At 28.9% G+C, this 25,739-nt stretch overlaps 1 protein-coding gene across 1 annotated transcript in view; it reads left to right on the top strand.

Moving 5' to 3' along the window:
* Positions 1-5,985, top strand: part of LOC142237745 (uncharacterized) — a 55,004-nt gene extending 49,019 nt beyond the window's left edge. Inside the window, exon 6 of the mRNA XM_075309139.1 lies at positions 5,912-5,985. Within this exon, the coding sequence (XP_075165254.1) occupies positions 5,912-5,985 (74 nt within the window). The remainder of the gene's footprint in view (positions 1-5,911) is intronic.
* Positions 5,986-25,739: the final 19,754 nt, after the last annotated feature.

Below are 25,739 nucleotides of genomic sequence, written 5' to 3'. Positions count from 1 at the left end.
CCTTGCCTCTCTTATATATATTATCAGCCACAAAGTGTTCAGAGTATACTAAAGAAGATTTACGTGATGATGGGTCTAGCATACATTTAAGATCCCAAAAAAAAATTAAATCAACTTGTAAATGTTTTATGTGTGTGAGCAAAATTATTTTCGTGAGCGTATTTTTCCAAAATTCGTTACTCACGTACACTCACGAAGAAATTATTTTCATTGGCAAAAAAACAATGAACATTTTTTCTTTGGACCAGCATTTCAGATTTGACTTAGGCAAATTAGGGAAAAATATTAAAAAAATGTTTTTTATTATATTCGACTTTTCTCCCAAAATTAGCCGAGAAATGGATCGGTAAACTTTTCCAATTTTTTTTTTTAGAAATTTCTATTATTTTAGTTGCCCTTGCTGTGTTTTATACACCGTAAAATTCAGATAATTTGAATTTATTGATAAAACAAAAGATTTTTATACCTCGCTTCAAAAGAACTTCTTGTGAAGAGAAAATAAAGTCCATCTCAAGAAAAGCGGTTTGGAAGTACTTTAAAAGTAGTGACTTAGGAAGAGGTTCCAATTTTTTTTATTTGCTGGCAACAATGTTAAGACGTGTCAAAATACCTTATAATTTGCGGCTATAACCAGAACCCAAATAATTTAATTGTGAATGAAAATCTTCGGTATTCAAATTCTGGTTCAAGTTAGCTTTGGTTTTTTATCACAGATTTCTCATTTTAATTCTGAATATTTTTCTCTCTATATGTGCTGACTCATTCCAAATTAAGATGGAGGTTACATCTTTGCTCCTATGTTATATGCTCTTATACGATTTCAGCCAACAATTTTTCTCTACCGGATTCGTAGAAAGAGTGTGAAGTTAAGATCTTTTTAGCCAAGACAAAAATCCCTGATGGTTTGTGTCTCTTTTCACAGACGTCCTACGCCCATGGGCTTTTCGCTGGAGGATGCTCCTTTATATGGGTTACCAGCGTATACTTCCTTCGGTTCGTTGCCGTCCGTCAGAAATACCAAAAAAGTGATTTGAACATTTTCTGTATATTTTTTGTTATTTAACTTCCACTAATTTAAAGGTCTAACTATACAAACTTACAAACAAACTATACAAACTTTAAAGGTCTAACTATACAAACTATGTATCCATTGATATACACAGTCTTACACAAAACATAAATAAACATGTTTCTTGTTTACATCAAAAAAATTTACTTAAAAATTAACAAATACCTCGTTTTTGAAATTAATTTAGTAAACCTAAAGCAGAAATAGGCATAATTTATTATATTTTATTGTTTAAAGAAAATAAAAACTCTTCACATTCTTTACTCTTTACATACGGTTAGTAAACTTGTGTACGATTGTGTAGCTCCATAGAAATTTGAAGGCCTTCTGGTGGTAACGAAACCAGGGCTGTGGAGTCGGAGTCTGAAGACTTTGCTCGACTCCGACTCCGGCTAAACTAGATTTTTAAAAACACTTTTTTGTAACTATACAAGTTTTTACGCAAATTAGTTTCCATTGCGTTGTTCATTCGATCAATGTACGGTATGACTGTAAATTAAAACCAACTTCCAATTACGGAGATCATTTTATGTTTCTTAGAATGTTAGACTTGCAGAAGGGCTGAATCGATCCATTTTAATGCCCACCACCATAACAATTTATTTGAAATATTTCGAATTTTGTCAAAATATTATTTCTATCGAAAATTTTGTCAAAATTTTATTTCGATAGAAAATTTTGTCAAAATTTTATTTCTATTGAAAATTTTGTCAAAATTTTATTTCTATAGAAAAGTTTGTCAAAATTTTATTTCTATAGAAAATGTTGTCAAAATTTTATTTCTAGAGAAAATGTCGACAACATTTTATTTCTAGAAAAATTTTATTTAGAAAACTTTGAAAAATTTTATTTCTATAGAAAATTGTGAAACATTTTATTTCTATAGAAAATTGCGAAAAATTTTTTATTCCTATAGAAAATTTTGCAAAATTTTATTTCTATAGAAAAAATTTTAAAGTTTTCTTTCTATAGAAAATTTTTTCAAAATTTTTTATCTATTGATAATTTTTTTCAAAATTTTATTTCTATAAAAAATTTTGTCAAAATGTTATTTCTATAGAAAATTTTGTCAACATTTTTTTTATTGAAAATTTTGTCAAAAATTTTTTTTTATAGAAAATTTTGGCAACATTTTATTTCCATAGAAAATTTTGTCAAAATTTTATTTCTATAGAAAATTTTGTCAAAATTTTTTTCTACAGAAAATTTTATTTCTATATTTTTATTTCTATATAATATTTATTTCTATAAAGAATTTTGTCAAAAATTTATTTCCCATTCGTTTTGTTTTGTTATTGTTGGTTTTAATCTCTAAGCGTTGTTGTTGTTTTTATTGCAGCTTAAGACCATATATTGACCAAACTACAAGTGTAGCTTAACCAACAGAGGAAAATAATGTTTGTCAAATTTATTTGGGCAAAGCCCTATAGACTGCAAGATGGTTGGATGGACGCACGTTTCGGAATTACCACATTCCTCATCAGCATCTTCTACTTGCAGCAAAACTATCAACCAATTATCAGAATAAATTCAGGCATTAAACCCAACATTTTGTATAGATAACTTTTTCAAATATGTATTTCTATTGAAAATTTTGTCAACATTTTATTTCTGTAGAAAATTTAGTCAAAATTTTATTTCTATAAAAAATTTTATTAACAATTTATTTCTATAGAAAATTTTATCAAAATTTTATTTCTAGAGAAAATTTTGTCAAAATTTTATTTCTAGAGAAAATTTTGTCAAAATGTTATTTCTATAGAAAATTTTCTCAAAATTTTATTTCTATAGAAAATTTTCTCAAAATTTTATTTCTATCGAAAATTTTCTCAAAATTTTATTTCTATAGAAAATTTTGTCAAAATTTTATTTCCATAGAAAATTTTCTCAAAATTTTATTTCTATAGAAAATTTAGTCAAAATTTTATTTTTATACAAAATTTTATTAACATTTTATTTCTATAGAAAATTTTGTCAAAATTTAATTTCTATAGAAAATTTTGTCAAAATAAATTTCTATAGAAAATTTTGTCAAAATTTTATTCCCATCGAAAATTTTATTTCAATAGCTAGTTTTGTCAAAATAAATTTCTATAGAAAATCTTGACAAAATTTGATTTCTATAGACAATTTTGTCAAAATTTTATTTCTATAGAAAATTTTTCAAAATTTTATTTCTATAGAAAACTTTGTCAAAATTTTATTTCTGTATAAATTTTTGTCAAAATTTTATTTCTATAGAAAATTTTGCCAAAATTTTATTTCTATAGAAAATTTGGTCAACATTTTATTTCTATAGAATATCTTGTCAAATTTTTTTTTCTATAAAAAAGTTTGTCAAAATTTGATTTGAAAATTTTGTCACAATTTTATTTCTATAGAAAATTTTGTCAAAATTTTATTTCTATTGAAAATTTTGTCAACATTTTATTTCTAGAGAAAATTTTGTAAAATGTTATTTCTATAGAAAATTTTGTCAAAATTTTATTTCTATAGAAAATTTTGTTAAAATTTTATTTCTATAGAAAATTTTCTCAAAATTTTATTTCTATCGAAAATTTTGTCAAAATTTTATTTCTAAGAAAATTTTGTCAAAATTTTATTTCCATAGAAAATTTTCTCAAAATTTTATTTCTATAGAAAATTTAGTCAAAATTTTATTTTTATACAAAATTTTATTAACATTTTATTTCTATAGAAAATTTTGTCAAAATTTAATTTCTATAGAAAATTTTGTCAAAATTTAATTTCTATAGAAAATTTTGTTAAAATAAATTTCTATAGAAAATTTTGTCAAAATTTTATTCCCATCGAAAATTTTATTTCTTAGCTAGTTTTGTCAAAATAAATTTCTATAGAAAATCTTGACAAAATTTGATTTCTATAGACAATTTTGTCAAAATTTTATTTCTATAGAAAATTTTTCAAAATTTTATTTCTATGAAAAAGTTTGTCAAAATTTTATTTCTGTATAAAATTTTATCAAGTTTTACTTTCTATAGAAAATATTGTCAAAATTTTATTTCTATAAAAAATTTTATTAACATCTTATTTCTATAGAAAGTTTTGTCAAAATTTAATTTCTATAGAAAATTTTGTCAAAAATAAATTTCTATAGAAAATTTTGTCAAAATGTTATTTCTATATGAATTATTGTCAAAATTTTATTTATATAAAAAAGTTTGTCAAAATTTTATTTCTATAAAAAAGTTTGTCAAAATTTTATTTCTGTATAAAATTTTATGAAGTTTTACTTCTATAGAAAATTTTGTTAAAATTTTATTTCTATAGAAAATTTTGTTAACATTTTATTTCTATAGAAAATTTTGTTAAAATTTTATTTCTATAGAAAATTTTGTCAAAATTTTATTTCTGTAAAAAATTTTGTCAAAATTTTATTTCTATAGAAAATTTTGTTAAAATAAATTTCTATAGAAAATTTTGTTTCTATTTTGTTTGTTTATTTCTATAGAAAATTTTGTCAAAATTTTATTTCTATAGAAAATTTTGTCAAAATAAATTTCTATAAAAAATTTTTTCAACATTTTATTTCTATAGAAAACTTTTTCAAAATTTTATTTCTATAAAAAATTTTGTCAAAATTTAATTTCTATAGAAAATTTTGTCAAAATAAATTTCCATAGAAAATTTTGTCAAAATTTAATTTCTATAGAAAATTTTGTCAAAATTTTATTTCTATAGAAATTTTTTTCAACATTTTATTTCTATAGAAAATTTTGTCAAAATTTTATTTCTTACTGATGCTCACTGATACTCACTACTAAGACGAAAACTTGGAAAAATGACTCAAATTTTCCTATACATCAAATACATATTTATCGACTGATGAATCATAAATGCATTTTTGCGAAATTGCCTAAAAAATTCTAAATATTTTTTATATTTATACCCGGCGCCACACTATGCCCAAGGCATTAGCTGTGCCCAAGATTTTGTAGAAGTGTGACAAAATATTGTCCAAATCGGGTCAATTTTAAATATTGGTTAATGGGAACATAAACCTTTATATAAAACACTCAACAACTTTGAAGGATTTGAGATTTTAATGAAATGTAGATCTCAATACAAAGTTTTGCAGGGCATGTTATAGTCAGCCCCGCCCGACTTCGGACTTTCCTTTTTTGGGTTTTACTGAAAGTTTGTTTCGTCCCATAACGTTAGATTTAAATTTTAAGTACATAGATTTTGTAAAAGTGTATACAATTTTGTCTAAATCGGTTCATATTCAAATTCATGCAGGCAATATATACCTTTATATAGCTCGCAGCAAATTTAAAGGATTTGAGATGGTATCAATAATTTTGGTTCACAATGTGTTGAAGGGTATAATAGAATTAGCCCCGACCGACTTTAAATTTTCTTTACTTGTCTATAAATACATAAACTGAAGACTGTTGGTATCTGCTCATACTGTGATGGATATTTATATCGTTATTTTATTTATTAAACATAGGACCGTTATTGCCTTAAATTTGAAATATACAGCATACTTAGCATTAAATGTGAAATTAAGATCTTTTTAGCACACATAAATAAATATGACAATTTATATCGATCCAGCCCGAGTTTAGACTTTCCTAGATGTTTTTTGGCGAAAATATTTACCCAATTTCCCCACATGAAAAAAAAAAACAATGAAAATCCTTTCATTTTTTACATCCGGACTAATTTTTGACCAGAAAAAAATTGATGAAGCTCTTTAATTGCTTTACTCACGCTAAAAAGTCTATCTATGGAATTTCATATTAACGGTCGGTTGTTACTGTGATGCCATCTTTACTTTATATTAAACATAAAGTTACCTTTAAATGTATTTTACAGCAAGAGCTTTTACGTTATATTACAGAAAATCCTCCAAAGTTTTGTACACTGAAAATAGTGGTTCAAAAACATGATACAAATCAGCCAACATTCCAAAACTTGTAAGCTTACATGCTTTCATGGTTGAAAGCTCAGATATTTAAAAAAAAATAATATTCTAAAAATCATACTTCTAAAATGGTTGTTAATAAACTTTCAAAAGCTTTGAAGATACCATTAAAGCTTCTATATAATTGGTCCAAGCTTTGGCTGTACTCTAAAAAGCTAAAAAGCAAAAGCAAAAGCACGAATACCATGCTCATCCTTAAAGAAAAATCATACTCTTTACTTTTTATAGACTTTCACTCATGTACTCGTTTTTTTTTCACTCTAATAAGTTTGCTCTGCAATGCCATGTGAGTGGGAGAGAGAACATGAGTGTAAGAGAGAGAGAGAGAGACCATGTATTTTACGCTCTATGATTATCTGGGACAATGTATCACATGTTGCATTCACCCACACCATTGTCCACAGACCATCCACCGGGCCCATATTTACCACCCAAACCAACCGCCCTTACAGCTACATCGTAACTGTTGCAAAAATTTCATGGCTCTTGGATGCAATATCCTAAAATTAATAAAAAAAATGGGCATAGCAGAAATGAAAACAAAACAATACAAAAGAAAAATCAAAACAAAAAAAAACTTATTTTGTTCTCCATTGAATTAATTGAAATTGCATATTTATGTTTTCGAAGCCTTTACTGTTATTATTTTTTTATAATATCGAAATATTAAATTCCATTGAGAAAAGTTGTGAGAGCTTCTTATAATTGAATAAAAGAACATTTTCCATCGATGAATTCTCAATAAAAAAAATATTATTCTTGATCGATTCTTGAGCTTTGCTCCAGAATGTAGCCACACATCGAGTAAAGTGTAGTAGTTCTGCTTCTGATTACGTTCAATGGGTTTGATTGGCGAATTTAACATGGACATGTCCTACGCGAGTATGAATTGCACCCGTTTCGATTACTGATTCACCGTATCAGAACTAGTTGTTTAATTATTTGAGTTGTGGTAGTAAAACGAAACCATTGAGCAATGGTTCCTAAACGATTACATTGTAATCATATATGGTCAAATGTTTAAATAACCTCAAACGCTCAGAAAACTTATTTGTTTTAATTAAGTTTTTATTTATTTAATACACATAATTAATTTGTATTTAATAAATACAATTTAATAAATAAAAAAGTTTAGCTTAAATAAATAAAAAATTACAGTCTTAGATTTGAAATCCGGAGGCTCTTAGTGCAGCAAAACTCATCCGATCCGGTTGAAATTTGGTAAGTGGTGTAAGTATATGGTCTTTAACTGCCACGCCAAAATTGGTCCATATCGGTCCATAATTATATATAGCCCCCATATAAACCGATCCCCAGATTTGACCTCTGGAGCCCCTTGGAGGAGCAAAATGTATACGATCCGGTTGAAATTTGGTACGTGGTGTTAGTATATTGTCTCTAACAACCATGCAAAAATTGGTTCATATCGGTCCATAATTATATATAGCCCCCATACAAACCGATCCCCAAATTTGACCTCCGGAACCTCTTGGAGGAACAAAATTTATCCGATCCGTTTGAAATTTGGTACGAGGTGTTAGTATAATGTCTCTAACAACCATGCAAAAATTTTTTCATATCGGTCCATAATTAGATATAGCCCCCATACAAACCGATCCCCAAATTTGACCTCTTGGAGGAACAAAATTCACCGATTCGGTTGAAATTCGGTACATTGCGCTAGTATATGATCGCTAACAACCATGCCAAAATTGGTCCATATCGGGCTATAGTTATATATAGCCGATCCGCAATCACACAAACAATAGTCCATATCGGTTCGTATTCATGGTTGCCACTCGAGCCAAAAATAATCTACCAAAATTTTATATCTATAGAAATTTTTGTCAAAATTTTATTTTTATAGAAAACTAGCGTAACCCGGCCCGCTTCGCTGCGCCTTCCGAAGCGTATTTGGAGGAACATTTTGCGTTAACTTAGTCAACTATATCCTTCGTGCTGAAAACAAATTCGAAAAGATTTGAATTCTTTTAAACAAATCGGACTACTTGATTTTTCGTTTATAGGTACAAATACGGCAGGGTGTACCTTCTTCTATATTTCTTGTGAATTTTAAGTGTGGTTTGTCAAGGAAAGGTATCCTTCTCCTCAACATATCTGAAAATTAAGCGTTATATTATAATAACATACAAAGAATTACTGTTTCCCATCCAATAAATCGGAAAAGGCAAAAGTAGTAAAAAATTTTACCACATTAACATTTGCTAAAATGTTGGAAAATAATGCACCCTCTACGTTGGCTGCCAATTTCATGTAAATTTAAGTTCTTTACTAAAAAGAAGTCTGGCAGAAGCCTGTGCAAAAATCATAAAATTATGTACCGAGTTCCCATTTACGGACAACCCTCTACTTTCAACTTAAGAAAAAAAAAAAAAAAAAACGGACAAAAGGGAACCCTCTCTTTACTAATAAGTCTGGAAGAAAGAAGCCTGTGAAAAATCATAAAATTATATACCGAGTTCCCATTTACGGACAACCCTCCACTTTCAATTTAAGAGAAAAAACCGACAAAAGGGAACTCTCTACCCACCTTCGCTCCACTCTGACCTGATATCGGACTATCACGTACCCTATATTAATTTCGCAACTACTCAATGGTCCCTATAAATTCTATCGAAGTAAATCGACAAAGTTTATTTCAATTTTCCCCTTCCCCAACCAGATATCGAAAAATCATATATTAATTTAAAAATCATGTATAAATTTCATCACCTCCTCCCACGTTCCCTGTAAATTTCAAGTAGATCGGAGATGTTTAATTTTTGCTCTATTGTTTTAAAGGGACGTCACTTTCCCCGATACAATATCGACAAACACCGTAGTGAATAGCACCCCAAACCTCCCCTGAAAATTCTTGAAACTTTCCTTCAAGTGTGGGGCAATGAAGGTTGCCTCTACATTTATAACATTTTCCCCCGCTTCCTTTGTAAATTTCAAGAAAACTTAAATTTTTTTATATTTCATGTTAGCCTGATACCGAAACAGGCAATTGACGTCCAAATGCATTATATCTAATTATACAATTATTTTTCGAGCTTTATGGACAGATATAGATTAAGGAACATGGTTAATAGAGCCATTTTTTTTTTGCAGTTTTAGAGGAGGACCTCCTCCCCGACCAAATGTCGAAAAGCGTATCTTTTGTAAACGTCCCAGAAAATGTCAAGCAAATTACAAGCCTAAAGGGGCGGCCTCTCTTCCGTCCAAAAATCACAAAATCAGGTATCAACTATTACGGTTGACAGAGGTTACGATCTCTCCCCAGTCCTCTGTAAATTTCAAGTAACTCGGTAAAGTTTAATTGTTTCTCTGTATGTACTTAAGAGAAGCGGATGTCTCCCTGTACTTTAAAAAAAGTCGTGCAAAGGGGTCGCCCCCCTCCCCGACCAAATATCGAAAAATAATGTAGCGGATTTTTGTCTAGTTGCCAACCCCAACCTTCAATGAAAATTTCAAGCAAATCGGTCAACTTTGGTCCAATTTTCAAAAAGTCCGACAAAGGGGAGGTCCCCCTCCGCGACCAGGTGTCAAAAAATGAGGTACCCTATTTTCACCACATGAACGTCCCTTATGATCTCTGAAAGTTTCAAGTAAATCGGTTCAGCCGTTTCGGAGCCAACTCGGTTCATACAAACAAACAAACAAACAAACATAAATTGAATTTTATATATATAGATAGAAAATTTTGTCAAAATTTTATTTTTATAGAATATTTTGTCTACATTTTATTTCTATAGAACATTTTTTTAAATTTTATTTATATAGAAAATTTTGTCAAAATTTATTTCTATAGAAAATTTTGTCAAAATTTATTTCTATAGAAAATTTTGTCAAAATTTTATTTCGATAGAAAATTTTGTTGACATTTTATTTCTATAGAAAATTTTGTTAAATTTTATTTATATAGAAAATTTTTTCAAAATTTATTTCTATAGAAAATTTTGTCAAAATTTATTTCTATAGAAAATTTTGTCAAAATTTATTTCTATAGAAAATTTTGTCAAAATTTATTTCTAAAGAAAATTTTGTCAAAATTTTATTTCGATAGAAAATTTTGTTGACATTTTATTTCTATAGAAAATTTTGTTAAATTTTATTTATATAGCAAATTTTGTCAAAATTTATTTCTATAGAAAATTTTGTCAAAAGTTTATTTCTATAGAAAATTTTGTGGACATTTTATTTCTGTCAAAATTGTCAAAATTTATTTCTATAGAAAACTTTGTCAAAATTTTATTTCGATAGAACATTTTGTTGACATTTTATTTCTATAGAAAATTTTGTTAAATTTTATTTATATAGCAAATTTTGTCAAAATTTATTTCTATAGAAAATTTTGTGGACATTTTATTTCTGTCAAAATTGTCAAAATTTTATTTCGATAGAAATTTTCGACAAATTTTTTTTCTAAGGTTCAAGTGTGATTCATTGTTGGGTTTAATAAACTGCCTGAATTTATTCTGATAATTTTTTGATAGTTTTGCTGCAAGTAGAGGATGCTGATGAGGAATGTGGTAATTCCGAAACGTGCGTCAATCCAACCATCTTGCAGTCTATAGGGCTTTGCCCAAATAAATTTGACAAACATTATTTTCCTCTGTTGGTTAAGCTACACTTGTAGTTTAGTCAATGCATGGTTTTAAGCTGAAATCAAAAACAACAACAATTTTATTTCTATATAAAATTTTGTCAAACTGAATGATATACGTATTTAATCGGACTTTTTTTAAGTTAATATATACCCCAAAGAATTATATTTTTTGATTCATGGTGGTGGGTATTTAGGATTGGGCCCGGCCGAACTTAAGTCCTTATATACTTGTTTTAAATAACTTTGCAACAAGTATTAAAAATTCAAAGTTAAAAAAGAATTGTGCTTTAAATGCATCCTTACTGGAATTCTCCGCGTCTTAGTCTCTTCATCAATATCAAAATCATTAGAGCAAAGAAAAAAACCTTTGGAACCTGATAAGGTTTTGTTTTCAATGTAAGCCACATTTGATAAAACGTTTAGAAGTTCAGAATTAATCTCATCTAATAATAAGCTTCCAAAATAATCTCATAAATTTACGCATTATAAATGTAACAGCATAAATAAACTAATCACTATAAATAAAATTTAACCATAACTTTTAACCACTCTCCTATGATCCTAAGATCACGTTTGCTTCAAAATAACCATGGATACAAACTCATCCGCTAAACTATTTGAATTTAGTTTTGTTAAATTTAGTTTTGCTATACCATTGAGTATTTGTTATGGGATAACTTAAGAAATATGTCTTAGAAAATGTTCTTTGTGCAGATAATTTGGAAAATTTTGCTCACACTAATTATGTAATGAAAATCTACCCGCAGCGTGTAACCATGCGGAAAATCTCAAACTTAAATAAATATAAAGTTCATACGGAGGAGAATGTTGCGTCTAACCAAAGATAATGCATATTAATTTACTACATGAAATAACAATGCAGTGGCGGACAAAAAGTTGTTGAACGCATTTGAAAAGGCCTTCAGAAAAAATATTCTCTTAAATTCCGCTAAGTCAACTTTTATGGGAAGGCTTTCTTTAGCACATCTATGGTCGTATGAACGCTCATTACAACATTTAGTTAAAAATTGGTAAGCGCTTACAATTCTATTATCGAAAAAAGTATTTTCGTATTTCCAATCACACGTCAACTATATAACCATAATTGGGATTTTCATTCCATTTGTAACACATTGAATTTTTTAGAAAATTAGAAACCAAAAACGATTACTACTAATCGAAAATTGCATTTTTATATACCCTCCACCATAGGATGGAGGTATATTAACTTTGCCATTCCCTTTGTAACACATCGAAATATTGCTCTAAGACCCCATATAGTATATGTTCTGGGTCTACGTGAAATTCTGAGTCGATCTGAGCATGTCCGTCCGTCCGTCAGTCTCCGACGAAACAAGCTATAAACTTGAAACTTGGCACAAGTAGTTGTTATTGAGGTAGGTCGGATGGTATTGCAAATGGGCCATATCGGTTAACTTTTACGTATAGCCCCCATATAAAGGGACCCCAGATTTGGCTTGTGGAGCCTCTAACAGAACCATATTTCATCCGATCCGGCTGAAATTTGGTATATGGTGTTGGTATATGGTCTCTAACAACCATGCAAAAATTGGTCCACACCGGTCCATAATTATATATAGCCCCCATATAAACCGATCCCCAGATTTGGCTTGAGGAGCCTCAAAGAGAAGCAAATTTCATCCGATCCGACTGAAATTTGGTACATGGTATTGGTATATGGTCCTTAATAACCATGCAAACATTGGTCCACATCGGCCCATAATTATATATAGACCCCATATAAACCGATCCCCAGATTTGGGTTGCAGAGCCTCAAAGAGAAGCAAATTTCATCCGATCCGCCTGAAATTTGGTACATGGTGTTGGTATATGGTCTTTAATAACCATGCAAAAATTGGTCCACATCTGTTCATAATTATATATAGACCCCATATAAACCGATCTCCAGATTTGGCTTGCGAAGCCTCAAAGATAAGCAAATTGCATCCGATCCGGCTGAAATTTGGTACATGATATTGTTATATGGTCTCTAACAACCATGCAAAAATTGGTCCACATCGGTTCATAATTATATATAGCCCCCATATAAAACATTCTCCAGATTTGACCTCCGGAGCCTCTTAGAGGAGCAAAATTCATCCGATCCGGTTCAAATTAGGAACGTGGTGTTAGTATATGGTCGCTAACAACCATACCAAAATTGGTCCAATCACACAAAAATTGGTCCATATCGGTTCATAATCATGGTTGCCACTAGAGCCAAAAATAATCTACCAAAATTTTGTTAAAATTTTATTCGGTTCATAATAAAATTTTCATAATTGTCAAAATTTTATTTCTATAGAAAATTTTGTCAAAATTTTATTTCTATAGAAAATTTTGTTCAAATTTTATTTGGTTCATAATCATGGTTGCCACTCGAGCCAAAAATAATCTACCAAGATTTTATTTCTATAGAATATTTTGTCAAAAGTTTATTTCTAAAGAAAATTTTGTTAAAATTTTATTTCTGTAGAAATTTTTGTCAAAATTTTCTTTCTATAGAAAATTTTGTCAAAATTTTTATTTCTATAGAAAATTTTGTGAAAATTTTATTTCATAGAAAATTTTGTTAAAATTTTATTTCTGTAGAAAATTTAGAAGATGGTGTTAGGAGGTTTTAAGATACCTTGCCATCGGCAAGCATTACCGCAACTTAAGTAATTCGATTGTGGATGGCAGTGTTTAGAAGAAGTTTCTACGCAATCCATAATGGAGGGTACATAAGCTTCGGCCTGGCCGAACTTACGGCCGTATATACTTGTTTTTTATACCCTCCACCATAGGATGGAGGTATATTAACTTTGTCATTCCGTTTGTAACACATCGAAATATTGCTCTAAGACCCCATATAGTATATATAAAGGGTGATTCTTTTGAGGTTAGGATTTTCATGCATTAGTATTTGACAGATCACGTGGGATTTCAGACATGGTGTCAAAGAGAAAGATGCTCAGTATGCTTTGACATTTCATCATGAATAGACTTACTAACGAGCAACGCTTGCAAATCATTGAATTTTATTACCAAAATCAGTGGCAGAAAATCCGCTTTTTTATCGACAAATTTTGTTCAGCGATGAGGCTCATTTCTGGTTGAATGGCTACGTAAATAAGCAAAATTGCCGCATTTGGAGTGAAGAGCAACCAGAAGCCGTTCAAGAACTGCCCATGCATCCCGAAAAATGCACTGTTTGGTGTGGTTTGTACGCTGGTGGAATCATTGGACCGTATTTTTTCAAAGATGCAACGTTACGGTGAATGGCGATCGCTATCGTTCGATGCTAACAAACTTTTTGTTGCCAAAAATGGAAGAACTGAACTTGGTTGATATGTGGTTTCAACAAGATGGCGCTACATGCCACACAGCTCGCGATTCTATGGCCATTTTGAGGGAAAACTTCGGAGAACAATTCATCTCAAGAAATGGACCGGTAAGTTGGCCACCAAGATCATGCGATTTGACGCCTTTAGACTATTTTTTGTGGGGCTACGTCAAGTCTAAAGTCTACAGAAATAAGCCAGCAACTATTCCAGCTTTGGAAGACAACATTTCCGAAGAAATTCGGGCTATTCCGGCCGAAATGCTCGAAAAAGTTGCCCAAAATTGGACTTTCCGAATGGACCACCTAAGACGCAGCCGCGGTCAACATTTAAATGAAATTATCTTCAAAAAGTAAATGTCATGGACCAATCTAACGTTTCAAATAAAGAACCGATGAGATTTTGCAAATTTTATGCGTTTTTTAAAAAAAAAAGTTATCAAGCTCTTAACAAATCACCCTTTATTCTGGGTCGTGGTGAAATTCTGAGTCGATCTGAGCATGCCCGTCCGTCCGTCCGTCTGTTGAAATCACGCTAACTTCCGAACGAAAACAGCTATGGACTTGAAACTTGGCACAAGTAGTTGTTATTGATGCAGGTCGGATGGGCCATATCGGTTCACTTTTACGTATAGCCCCCATATAAAGGGACCCCCAAATTTGGCTTGCGGATCCTCTAAGAGAAGCAAATTTCATCCGATCCGGCTGAAATTTGGTACATGATGTCAGCATATGATCTCTAACAACCATGCAAAAATTGGTCCACATCGGTCCATAATTATATATAGCCCCCATATAAACCCATCCCCCGATTTGGCATGCGGAGCCTTTAAGAGAAGCAAATTTCATCCGATCCGGCTGAAATTTGGTATACGGTTCAGCATATGATCTCTAACAACCATGCAAAAATTGGTCCACATCAATCCATAATTATATATAGCCCCCACATAAACCGTTCCCAGATTTGGCTTGCGGATCCTCTAAGAGATGCACATTTCATCCGATCCGGCTGAAATTTGGTACATGTGTCAGCATGTGATCTCTAACAACCATGCAAAAATTGATCCACATCGGTCCATAATTATATATCCTCCGATTTGGCTTGCGGAGCCTCTAAGAGAAGCAAATTTCATCCGATCCGGCTGAAATTTGGTACATAGTGTCAGCATATGATCTCTAACAACCATGCAAAAATTGGTCCACATCGGTCTATAATTATATATAGCCCCCATATAAACCGAGCCCCTGATTTGGCTTGTGGAGCCTCTAAGAGAAGCAAATTTCATCCGATCTGACTGAAATTTGGTACGTGGTGTTAGTATATGTTTTCTAATGACCATGCAAAAATTGGTCCAAATCTGTTCATAATAATATAGCCCCCATATAAACCGATCCCCAGATTTGACCTCCAGTGCCTTTTGAAGAAGCCAAATTCATCCGATCTTGTTTAAATTTGGTACGTGGTGATACACACAAAGAAAATTTCATTAAAATTGAGCCAACAAAAATTTTTCATTGATACAACGAAACATTTTCATTAAGACAATGAAAATGTTCGTTAATAGTACGAAACGTTTCGTTGACTAACAGAAAATTCGTTATAATAACGAACAATTTCGTTATATTAATGAATTTGTTTCATTGGCTCAATTTTAATGACACATTTCATTAATATAACGAAACTTTTTCTACCAGTGTAGTATATGATATTAAACAACCATGCCAAGAGTGGTCCATATCAGTCCATAATCATATATAGCCCCCATATAAACCGATCCCGAGATTTAATTTTGGAGCCTCTTGGAGGAGCAAATTTCATCCGAGTCAGTTGAAATTTGGTACATTGTGCTAGTATATCCGTTAACAACCATGCCAAACTAGGTTCATATCATAGTTATATATGGCCCTCAGATAAATCGATCCCCAATCACACAAAAATTGGTCCATATCAAGTTCATAATTCTCTACGTACCGAGAAAAGGTCCATATTGATTCGTAATTATTTTTAGACTTACCTATGCATAACTTTTTTGTCTAATATATACCACGTATGGACTAACTCACAATTTAGAAAACGTTGTTAAGAAGTTTTAAGATACCACAACCCAAGTAATTCAATTGTGGATGACAGTCTTTCGTAGAAGTTTCTACGTAATCCATGGTGGAGGGTACATAAGATTCTGCCTGGTCGAACTTACGGCCGTATATACTTGTTTAATATTCAATTGTCGAAGCACTTTTGTAACTCTGATTGAGGTATCTCCAAAACATGCATTCTGAACGCATCAACCGCTTTTTCAGGTGTCGAAGAACGTTAACCTCTCATTTTATTTTTTACGTGTAGGACACAAGCGCTGTTTTTAAGCTATTGACAAATTGTGGATACTCTGAAAGCAGGACACCTCCCAAAAGTGGACAGTTGTCTGAGGGCGTTTGCTAAATTGATACATTAAAATTAACTTCTTCTAACTGAACACATGCCAAATGTGGACAAATTTTATGCGCCCATGGATGTCTACCTCTCAGAAGTTTTACCGTATTTGGTTCCTTCGAAAACTCTTCACTGTATCGGCTGCAGAATTTCTGCAGGATTTGATAATAGATCACTTAAAATGGTACATTTCCCGAAGTTATGCTTAAAGTTTCTATTTATGGAGTCTAAATCAGATTCTGGAGGAGCAAAGGGCCATTTTACACTGAAAAAAATATTTACGTGATATTAAAGATTGCAGAACCTATATTTTAGTATGCGAAATTTACAAAATATTAAGGACAAATTTCTTTAAAATAATGAAATTTCTATTAAAATAAAGTTTATAATCTTTGTTTCAAAAAAATGTTTCATTAAATTTAGGACACATATTTTTAAATTTGCGTAAAGATACACATTTTTGGTTTAAAGAAATTGTTCTTAAATTAACTGAAATATTGAAACTTTAGATTTAACATAAAAACGCTTCAAATATTTGCTAAGACTTATTTTGAGGATTTAGCGTCTTTGGTTTAAAGTTTTTTTGGAATTAATAAAATATCTTTTACTTTGAAGTATCTGTTATAATTTGCATTTTCAAAATGGCATTTGTTTGTACGTTATTGCCTTTATTATCAAACCGCGAAAAGAGAATGAAAATTTGATAAATGAGATCTGTACCCTAATTTTAATTTTATTGGTCCTAGATTTAAAGCCAGATAGGTTGCTAAAAAATTTCTTTATTTTAAAGAAGCCGCATCTTTGGCTCGGAATCAATAACAAAATCCTTGAGGGAAGGTTAAAATCTTTGGATCCAAGTAAACTTTTTTTGAGTGTAGGTTGACTCTGAATGAATCTTAAACATCTGGTCTAAGCTTGCAAGCACATCTTATGAAATAACGCTTTCAAATTATTTGAAATCTAAATTCTTAACATTTTAACCCGCAGTGATCGAAAGAGCACGATAAGTAAAATTTTGAAATTATACTTCTTGTCTCGTGCAATTTGGATGATCAGTGCGTCTTTTTCCTCCTCTAGAAATTATGTCGGGAGACCGGTGTTTATAAAAATTCTATCAAACCCTTACCAATATAAACCAATTTTGACATACATCTTTATGGTTCTAATATGCCTCTAGATTTACAATTTCCGAATAAACGAATAAAAATTGGGCCATTTAGATGACAACGAATTCAAAACGGGATATCAAGCTATATAGGCTTTACCAAAATATGGACAGATATCAACCAAATTCAATTTTATAAACGAAGTTATGGACTTAAAAACCTTTAATTTCGATTTTCAGGCAAATTGCACATTAATAACGGAGAAATCTGTCTAATAAACCGATAAAAATTAAATTCAACACATGTCTCTTTGGACCTTAAATACCTCTAGATTTCTAATTGTAGACACACCACAATATAAACCGATACACAACTTATTCGACACACCACTTGTTTTTGAATTTCGCGTATACCCGCAAAAATTGCGGTTCTAGCACGGTTGCCACTCGGGTCACAAATAATTTACTAAAATTTTTAAAAAATCTACCAAATTAAAAAATCTTATTTTGAAGCTGTTTATCAAATTTTTGTGGTTAGTGTAAAAAAAATGTTGTTTTATTCGAAATGAATGTTTTATATTGAATTTATAGAAAATTTAGTCAAAATTTTATTTCTATAGAAAATATTATTAAAATATTATATCTATAGAACATTTTGTTAAAATTTTATTTCTATACACCCTCAAAAAAAATCGCTTCTTTAACATATGTTCCAAACATATTTTGCAGGAAGCATATATATTATTGGATACTGCCGAAACATTAATATGTTTGTTTTATGTGAACATATTATATGTTTGGAAGCATTTTGAGCCCAAAAATATAATATGCTTGGAAGAAGTTTTCCCAAAGACGATTGTGCTCATTCCCTAACATACTCGTTATTTTCACTTCCACGAAATATTTTAATTCTTGACACCTTTTTCTGTAATACAAATAATGTTGAAGAAATTATTCACTTTTATAATTTTTTTTAAATTTTACCTTTCGCTTGCACGGAGAATCGAACCGAGGACCATACAGTTTGTAAGCCAACACACTATCCACTGGGCTACGTAGCTGTTATGGTCACCAGCAGATAATTATCGTTATAAGTTACATTTATATAGCATAGTTTGCAGCGCCCACGAGCCCATGTAAACATAACATTATTTAACAGAAACATACATTTGTTTGCCACGTGGAGCAGTGGTTAGCATGTCTGCCTTGAATGCAAAGGGTCGTGGGTTCAATCCCTGCTCCGACCGAACACTTTTTTTTTTAATTTAGACATTTATATTTATACTATATAAATTTTTTATAATGAAACTTCGAAATGTGGGTTATTAAAGATTTATAGTCATTAACAGTGCTTGATATAAACGAAATTGATTTTGATTGATTGAAGGTGTCCGTCTTATATATTTGAAGGTGTCCGTCAACTCCTCTTGGACTACTTATTAATGAAGAGGAACTAAACTTTGTTTTTATACATTTTACTGTGTAATTTTTCACTATTTCCTCCTTATTTCATTTTACTGTCCCAACTCTAAAAGAGAATAGTGCCCTTTCGTTATTTTTATGAAGACCCCTGATTTCTTTTAACGCACCAAGAAAAAAATTGTTCCCATAATGCCAAAATGATAAACAAAACACATGTCCACACATACATAAAATGCTGCTCTCAAGGCGAAAACACATGCTTTTTTTCAAATGTCTATTCTCTTGGTTCCGAATGTCCATTCTCTTTATTCAAATTAAATAATTTTTAGACTTAAGCATATCAAATTTTTGGCCTTATCATAAAACAGTTTTCCGAAACAACATACAAGCAGTTTCACAAAAATTTCTCTCTTTGGATTCTTTCGCTGTGTTATGTTGATATCTTTCGTCAACTCTCCCGGTTTCCATCTCTATTTCTTTCTCTGTACTCTCTCTGTCGCTTTGGATAAAATATCACAACATATGTATGTTTAGTCGAAATTTGTAAATTTATATATGTTTGCATTCACACATATGATTTTTATGAAACATTTATGCCCCAAACATAATATATTTTAACATATTAACATAGATGTCCCAAAAATTTAGTGTTAGTTTAGGAACATTACATGTTTGCACTTAAATATATTGTGTTTTAAAATTGTGCCCGAAACACACTTTGTTTATATCGGAACATATGAAAAACATATTTTTCTAAGAGTGTAGAAAATTTTGTCAAAATTGTATTTCTATGAATTTAAAAATTTTATCAAAATTTTATTTTTCAAAATTGTATTACTATAGAAAACTTTGTGAATTTTTTTTTCTATAGAAAATTTTGTCAAAAATTTATTTCTACACAAAATTTGATCAAAATTTTATTTGTATAGAATTTTTTTTTTATTTTTTTTTTATTTTTATTTTATTTTTTTTTCTATTTTCTCCATATTTTATTTCTATATTTATTTCTATAGAAAATTTTCTCAAAATTTTATTTCTAATGTAAATTCTTGGAAAATTCTAAAGTAAATTCTTGGAAAATGTCATTGCTATGAAAATTGTTGTAAAATTTCATTTCTATAGAAGATTTTGTCAAAATTCTATTTCTATATAAAATTTTGTCAAAAAAATTTTTTTAATGGAAAATTTGGCAAAATTTTATTTCTATAGAAAATTTTGCCAAATTTTTATTATACCCTCCACCATAGGATGGGGGTATATTAACTTTGTCATTCCGTTTGTAACACATCGAAATATTGCTCTAAGACCCCATAAAGTATATATATTCTGGGTCGTGGTGAAATTCTGAGTCGATCTGAGCATGTCCGTCCGTCCGTCTGTTGAAATCACGCTAACTTCCGAACGAAACAAGCTATCGACTTGAAACTTGGCACAATTGGTTGTTATTGATGTAGGTCGGATGGTATTGAAAATGGGCCATATCGGTCCACTTTTACGTATAGCCCTCATATAAGCCGATTCCCAGATTTGACCTCCGGAGCCTCTTAGAGGAGCAAAATTCATCCGATCCGGTTGAAATTGGGTACGTGGTGTTAGTATATGGTCTCTAAAATTCATCCGATCCGGTTGAAATTGGGTACGTGGTGTTAGTATATGGTCTCTAACAACCATGCAAGAATTGGTCCATATCGGTCCATAATTATATATAGCCCCCATATAAATCGATCCCCAGATTTGTCCTCCGGAGCCTCTTGGAGGAGCAAAATTCATCCGATCCGGTTGAAATTTGGAACGTGGTGTTAGAATGTGGTCTCGAACAAAAACGCAAGAATTGGTCCATATCGGTCCATAATTATATATAGACCCCATATTAACCGTTCCCCAGATTTGATCTCCGGAGCCTCTTAGAGGAGCAAAATTCATCCGATCCGGTTGAAATTTGCAACGTGGGGTTAGTATAAGGCCGCTAATAACCATGCCAAAATTGGTCCATATCGGTCTATAGTTATATATAGGCGATCTCCAATCATAATCGGTTCATAATCATGGTTGCCACTCGAGCTAAAAATAATCTACCAAAATTTTATTTTTATAGAAAACATTGTCAAAATGTTATTTCTATAGAAAATTTTGTCAAAATTTTTTTTCTATAGAAAATTTTGGCAAAATTTTATTACTATAGAAAATTTTGTCAGAATTTTATTTCTATAGAAAATTTTATCCAAATTTTATTTCTATAGAACATTTTTGCAAATTTTCCTTCTATAGAAAATGTTGTCAAAATTTTATTTTGTCAAAAATTTATTTCTATAGAAATTTTAAACTTAATTATATACGTATTTAATCGGCCTTTTTAGTTTAATATATACCACGTATGGACTATGTGGTATATATTGCGGTGTTAGGAAGTTTTAAGATACCTTGCCATCGGCAAGTGTTACCGCAACCCAAGTAATTCGATTGTGGATGACAGTCTTCAGTAGAAGTTTCTACGCAATCCATGGTGGAGGGTACATAAGCTTCGGCCTGGCCGAACTTACGGCCGTATATACTTGTTTCTATTGACAATTTTGTCAAAATTTTATGCATATATAAAATTTTGTCATAATTTTATTTCTATAGAAAAGTTTGTCAAAAATTTATTTCTGTAGAACATTTTCTCAAAATATTATTTCTATAGAAAATGTTGTCAAAATTGTTTTTATGTAGAACATTTTCTCAAAATTTTATTTCTATAGAAAATTTTGTCAAAATTATATTTTTCTAGAAAATTTTCTCAAAAATGTATTTCTATAGAAAATTTTGTAAACATTTTATTTCCATAGAAAATTTTGTCAAAAATTTATATTTGTAGAACATTTTCTCAAAATTTAGTTTCTATTGAAAATTTTGTCAACATTTTATTTCCATAGAAAATTTTTTCAAAATTTTATTTCTATAGAAAATTTTGTCAAACTTTTATTTCTCTAGAAAATTTTATCAAAATTTTATTTGTATAGAAAATTTTATCAAAATTTTATTTCCATAGAAAATTTTGTCAAAATTTTATTTCCATAGAAAATTTTGTCAAAATTTTATTTCCATAGAAAATTTTGTCAAAATTTTATTTCCATAGAAAATTTTGTCAAAATTTTATTTCTATAGAAATTTTTTTCAAAATGTCACTCCTATATAAAATTTTATCAAAATTTTATTTCTATAGTAAATTCTTGGACAATTTTACTGCTATGAAAATTGTTCCACAATTTCATTTCTATTGGTAATTTTGTGAAAATTTTATTTCTATAGAATATTGGACCTCTTAATTGGGGAGGAACAACCAAAACATCAAGAATTCCATTAGTATATCAACCAGTAAAAATCTGCCATTTTTGGTAGAATTCTATAAACTTTGAGAACTGTAGTGTGTATACGGTTAAGAGAATAAAATAAAGATATCAAAACGAGGACCGATATAGCCCATCTTCGAACTTGACATGCTTGCAGCCAAAAAACGAATCTTTGCAAATTTGAGGAAGATTGCTTCAATATTGGAGACTGCATCGGGATTGCAAGAAACAAACACACGGACATGGAAATATCGTCTATGAATCTCTCCCTGATGATTTTCGGCAATGTAAACTATGTATTCGTTATATAGCCGGAAATCGATATTTCGACTTATTATATTCCCATCACCAATCTGGAGGGGGTATAAAAACAAAAAGAAATTCGTCAAATGATGCGATCTTATGTTAGAATAATTTTTGAATGGCCTATTTTAAGGCCCAGTTATTACAATTATACCCTTTTAAAATTTCTTCATGTAATGCATATTTGTTTGTTTTTGCATTTCTATTTAATTTATTTCGCAAAATCTGTCTTATGCCTGTGACTACAAGAATCCTATATTCAGTTTGATGAGAATACTGCACACTTGTTAACACAAAGTGTTAACAAAATTCAACAAAAGAGAAAGTCTTTCAAATCGAATGAAAACGACTATGAGATTTGCTACACTAATCCATATATCTAAAGTTATCACAGAGATTTAGTTACATTCAAAAACAAAGTTTACTTGGATCCAAAGATTTTGATTTTGGTATTGATTTTTATTTTTATTTTGATTTAAGGATTTTGGTATTGATTGCGAGCCAACGATGCGGCTTCTTTAAAATAAAGAAATTTTTAGCGACCTATCTGGCTTTAAATCTAGGGCCAATAAAATTAAAATTAAGATACAGATCTTTATTAAATGTTCATTCTATTTTCGCGGATTATTAATGACACATACAAACAAATGCCAGTTTAAAAATCCAAATTATAACGGATACTTCAAAGTAAAATATTTTATTAATTCCAAAAAAACTTTAACCAAAGACGCTAAGTCCTCAAAATAAGTCTTAGCCTATATTTGAAGCTTTTTCATCTTAAATCTAAAGTTTCAATATTTCAGTTAATTTAAGGACAATTTCTTTAAATCCAAAATGTGTTTCTTTACTTTAAGGAAAATAAGCATTAGTTCAAAGGTATGCGACTTTAACGAAGGGACGCAAATTTACAAAATTTGTGTCCTAAATTTAATGAAAAAAATTTTTGAAGCAAAGATTATAAACTTTATTTTAGTTAAAATTTCATTATTTTAAAGGAATTTGTTCTTTACATTTTGTAAATTTCGCTTCCTAAAATTTAGGTCGCGTCATTTTTAATATCACGTTAATATTTTTTCAGTCTAGGTGTAGTAGCAGCCCGTTATATTAGGCTCATTTAGAAATTATGTTTATACAAGTGGTGTAACGATACAGCCTTGAATAATGATTTTCTATAGAAATAAAATTTTGATAAAATCTTCGATAAATATAAAATTTTGACAAAATTTTGTGTAGAACTACAATTTTGACAAAATTTTATGTGGAAATACAATTTTGACCAAATATCCTATAAAAATAATATTTTGACTAAATTTTTCTATAAAAATAAAATTTTGACAAAATTTTCTATAAAAATAAAATTTTCTATAAAAATAAAATTTTGCCAAAATTTTCTATAAAAATTAAATTTTGACAAAATATTCTTTAGAAGTAACATTTTGACAAAATTTTATATACACATAAAATTTTGACAAAATATTCTATAGAAAAAAAATTTTGAAAAATTTTTCTATAAAAATAAAATTTTGACAAATTTTTCTATAAAAATAAAATTTTGGCAAAATTTTCTATAAAAATAAAAATTTTTACAAAATTTTCTATAAAAATAAAATTTTTACAAAATTTTCTATAAAAATAAAAATTTTTACAAAATTTTCTACACAAATAAAATAAAGTCTACATTTTCTATGGAAATGAAATTTTGACAAAATATTCTATAAAAACAAAATTTTGACAAAATTTTCCACAAAAATAAAATTTTGACAAAATTTCCTATAAAACTAAAATGTTGACAAAATTTACTATACAAATAAAATAAAGATAAAATTTTCTATAGAAATGAAATTTTGATCAAATTTTCTATACAAATAAAACAAAAACAAAATTTTCTATAGAAATGCAAATATTCTATAGAAATTAAAATAAAAATATTCTATAGAAATAAAATTTTAACAGTTGTTTTTATAAAAATAAAATTTTGACCAAATTTTCTCTAAAAATAAATTTTGACAAAATTTTCTATACAAATAAAATCTTGACAGAGTTTTCTATAAAAATACAATTTTGACAAAATATTCTATAGAAATAAAATTTTAACAATTGTTTCTATAAAAATAAAATTTTGACCAAATTTTCTATAAAAATAAAATTTTGACCAAATTTTCTATAGAAATGAAATTTTGACAAAATATTCTATAGAAATAAAATTTTGACACAATAATGTGTAGAAATAAAGTTTTGCTAAATTTTCTATAGCACTGAACTTTTGACAAAATTTTCTATAGAAATAAAATTTTGACAAACTTTTCTATAGAAATAAAATTTTGACATAATTTTCTATGGAAATAAAATTTTGACAAAATTTTCTAAAGAAGTAAAATTTTGACAAATTTTCTATAGAAATAACATTTTGACAAAATTTTCTATAAAAATAAAATTTTGACAAAAATTTCAATAGAAATAAAATTTTAACAAATTATTCTATAGAAATAAAATGTTGACAAAATTTTCTATGAAAATAAAATTTTGACAAAATTTTCTATAAAAATAAAATGTTGACAAAATTTTCTATAAAAATAAAATTTTGCCAAAATTTTCTATAAAAATAAAATTTTGAACAAATTTTCTATAAAAATAGAATTTTAACAATTGCTTCTATAAAAATAAAATTTTGACAACATTTTCTATAAAAAATAAAATGTTGACAAAATTTTCTATAAAAATAAAATCTTGACAAAATTTTCTATAAAAATAAAATGTTGACAAAATTTACTATAAAAATAAAATTTTTACAAAATTTTCTATAGAAATGAAATTTTGACAAAATATTCTATAGAAATGAAATTTTAACAATTGTTTTTATAAAAATAAAATTTTGACAAAATTTTCTATAAACATAAAATTTTGACAAAATATTCTATAGAAATAAAATTTTAACAATTGTTTCTATAAAAATAAAATTTCGACAAAATTTTCTATAAAAATAAAATTTGGACAAAATTTTCTATAGAAATAAAATAAAAACAAAATTTTCTATAGAAATGAAATTTTGACAAAATTGTCTATAGAGATGAAATTTTAACAATTGTTTTTATAAAAATAAAATTTTGACAAAATTTTCTATAAAAATAAAATTTTGACAAAATGTTCTTCAGAAATAAAATTTGAGTAAGCTCT

The sequence above is a fragment of the Haematobia irritans genome, chromosome 5 (assembly GCF_050003625.1).
Source record: "Haematobia irritans isolate KBUSLIRL chromosome 5, ASM5000362v1, whole genome shotgun sequence".
Lineage (NCBI taxonomy): Eukaryota > Metazoa > Arthropoda > Insecta > Diptera > Muscidae > Haematobia > Haematobia irritans.
This window is presented reverse-complemented; position numbering and strand designations above follow the sequence as displayed.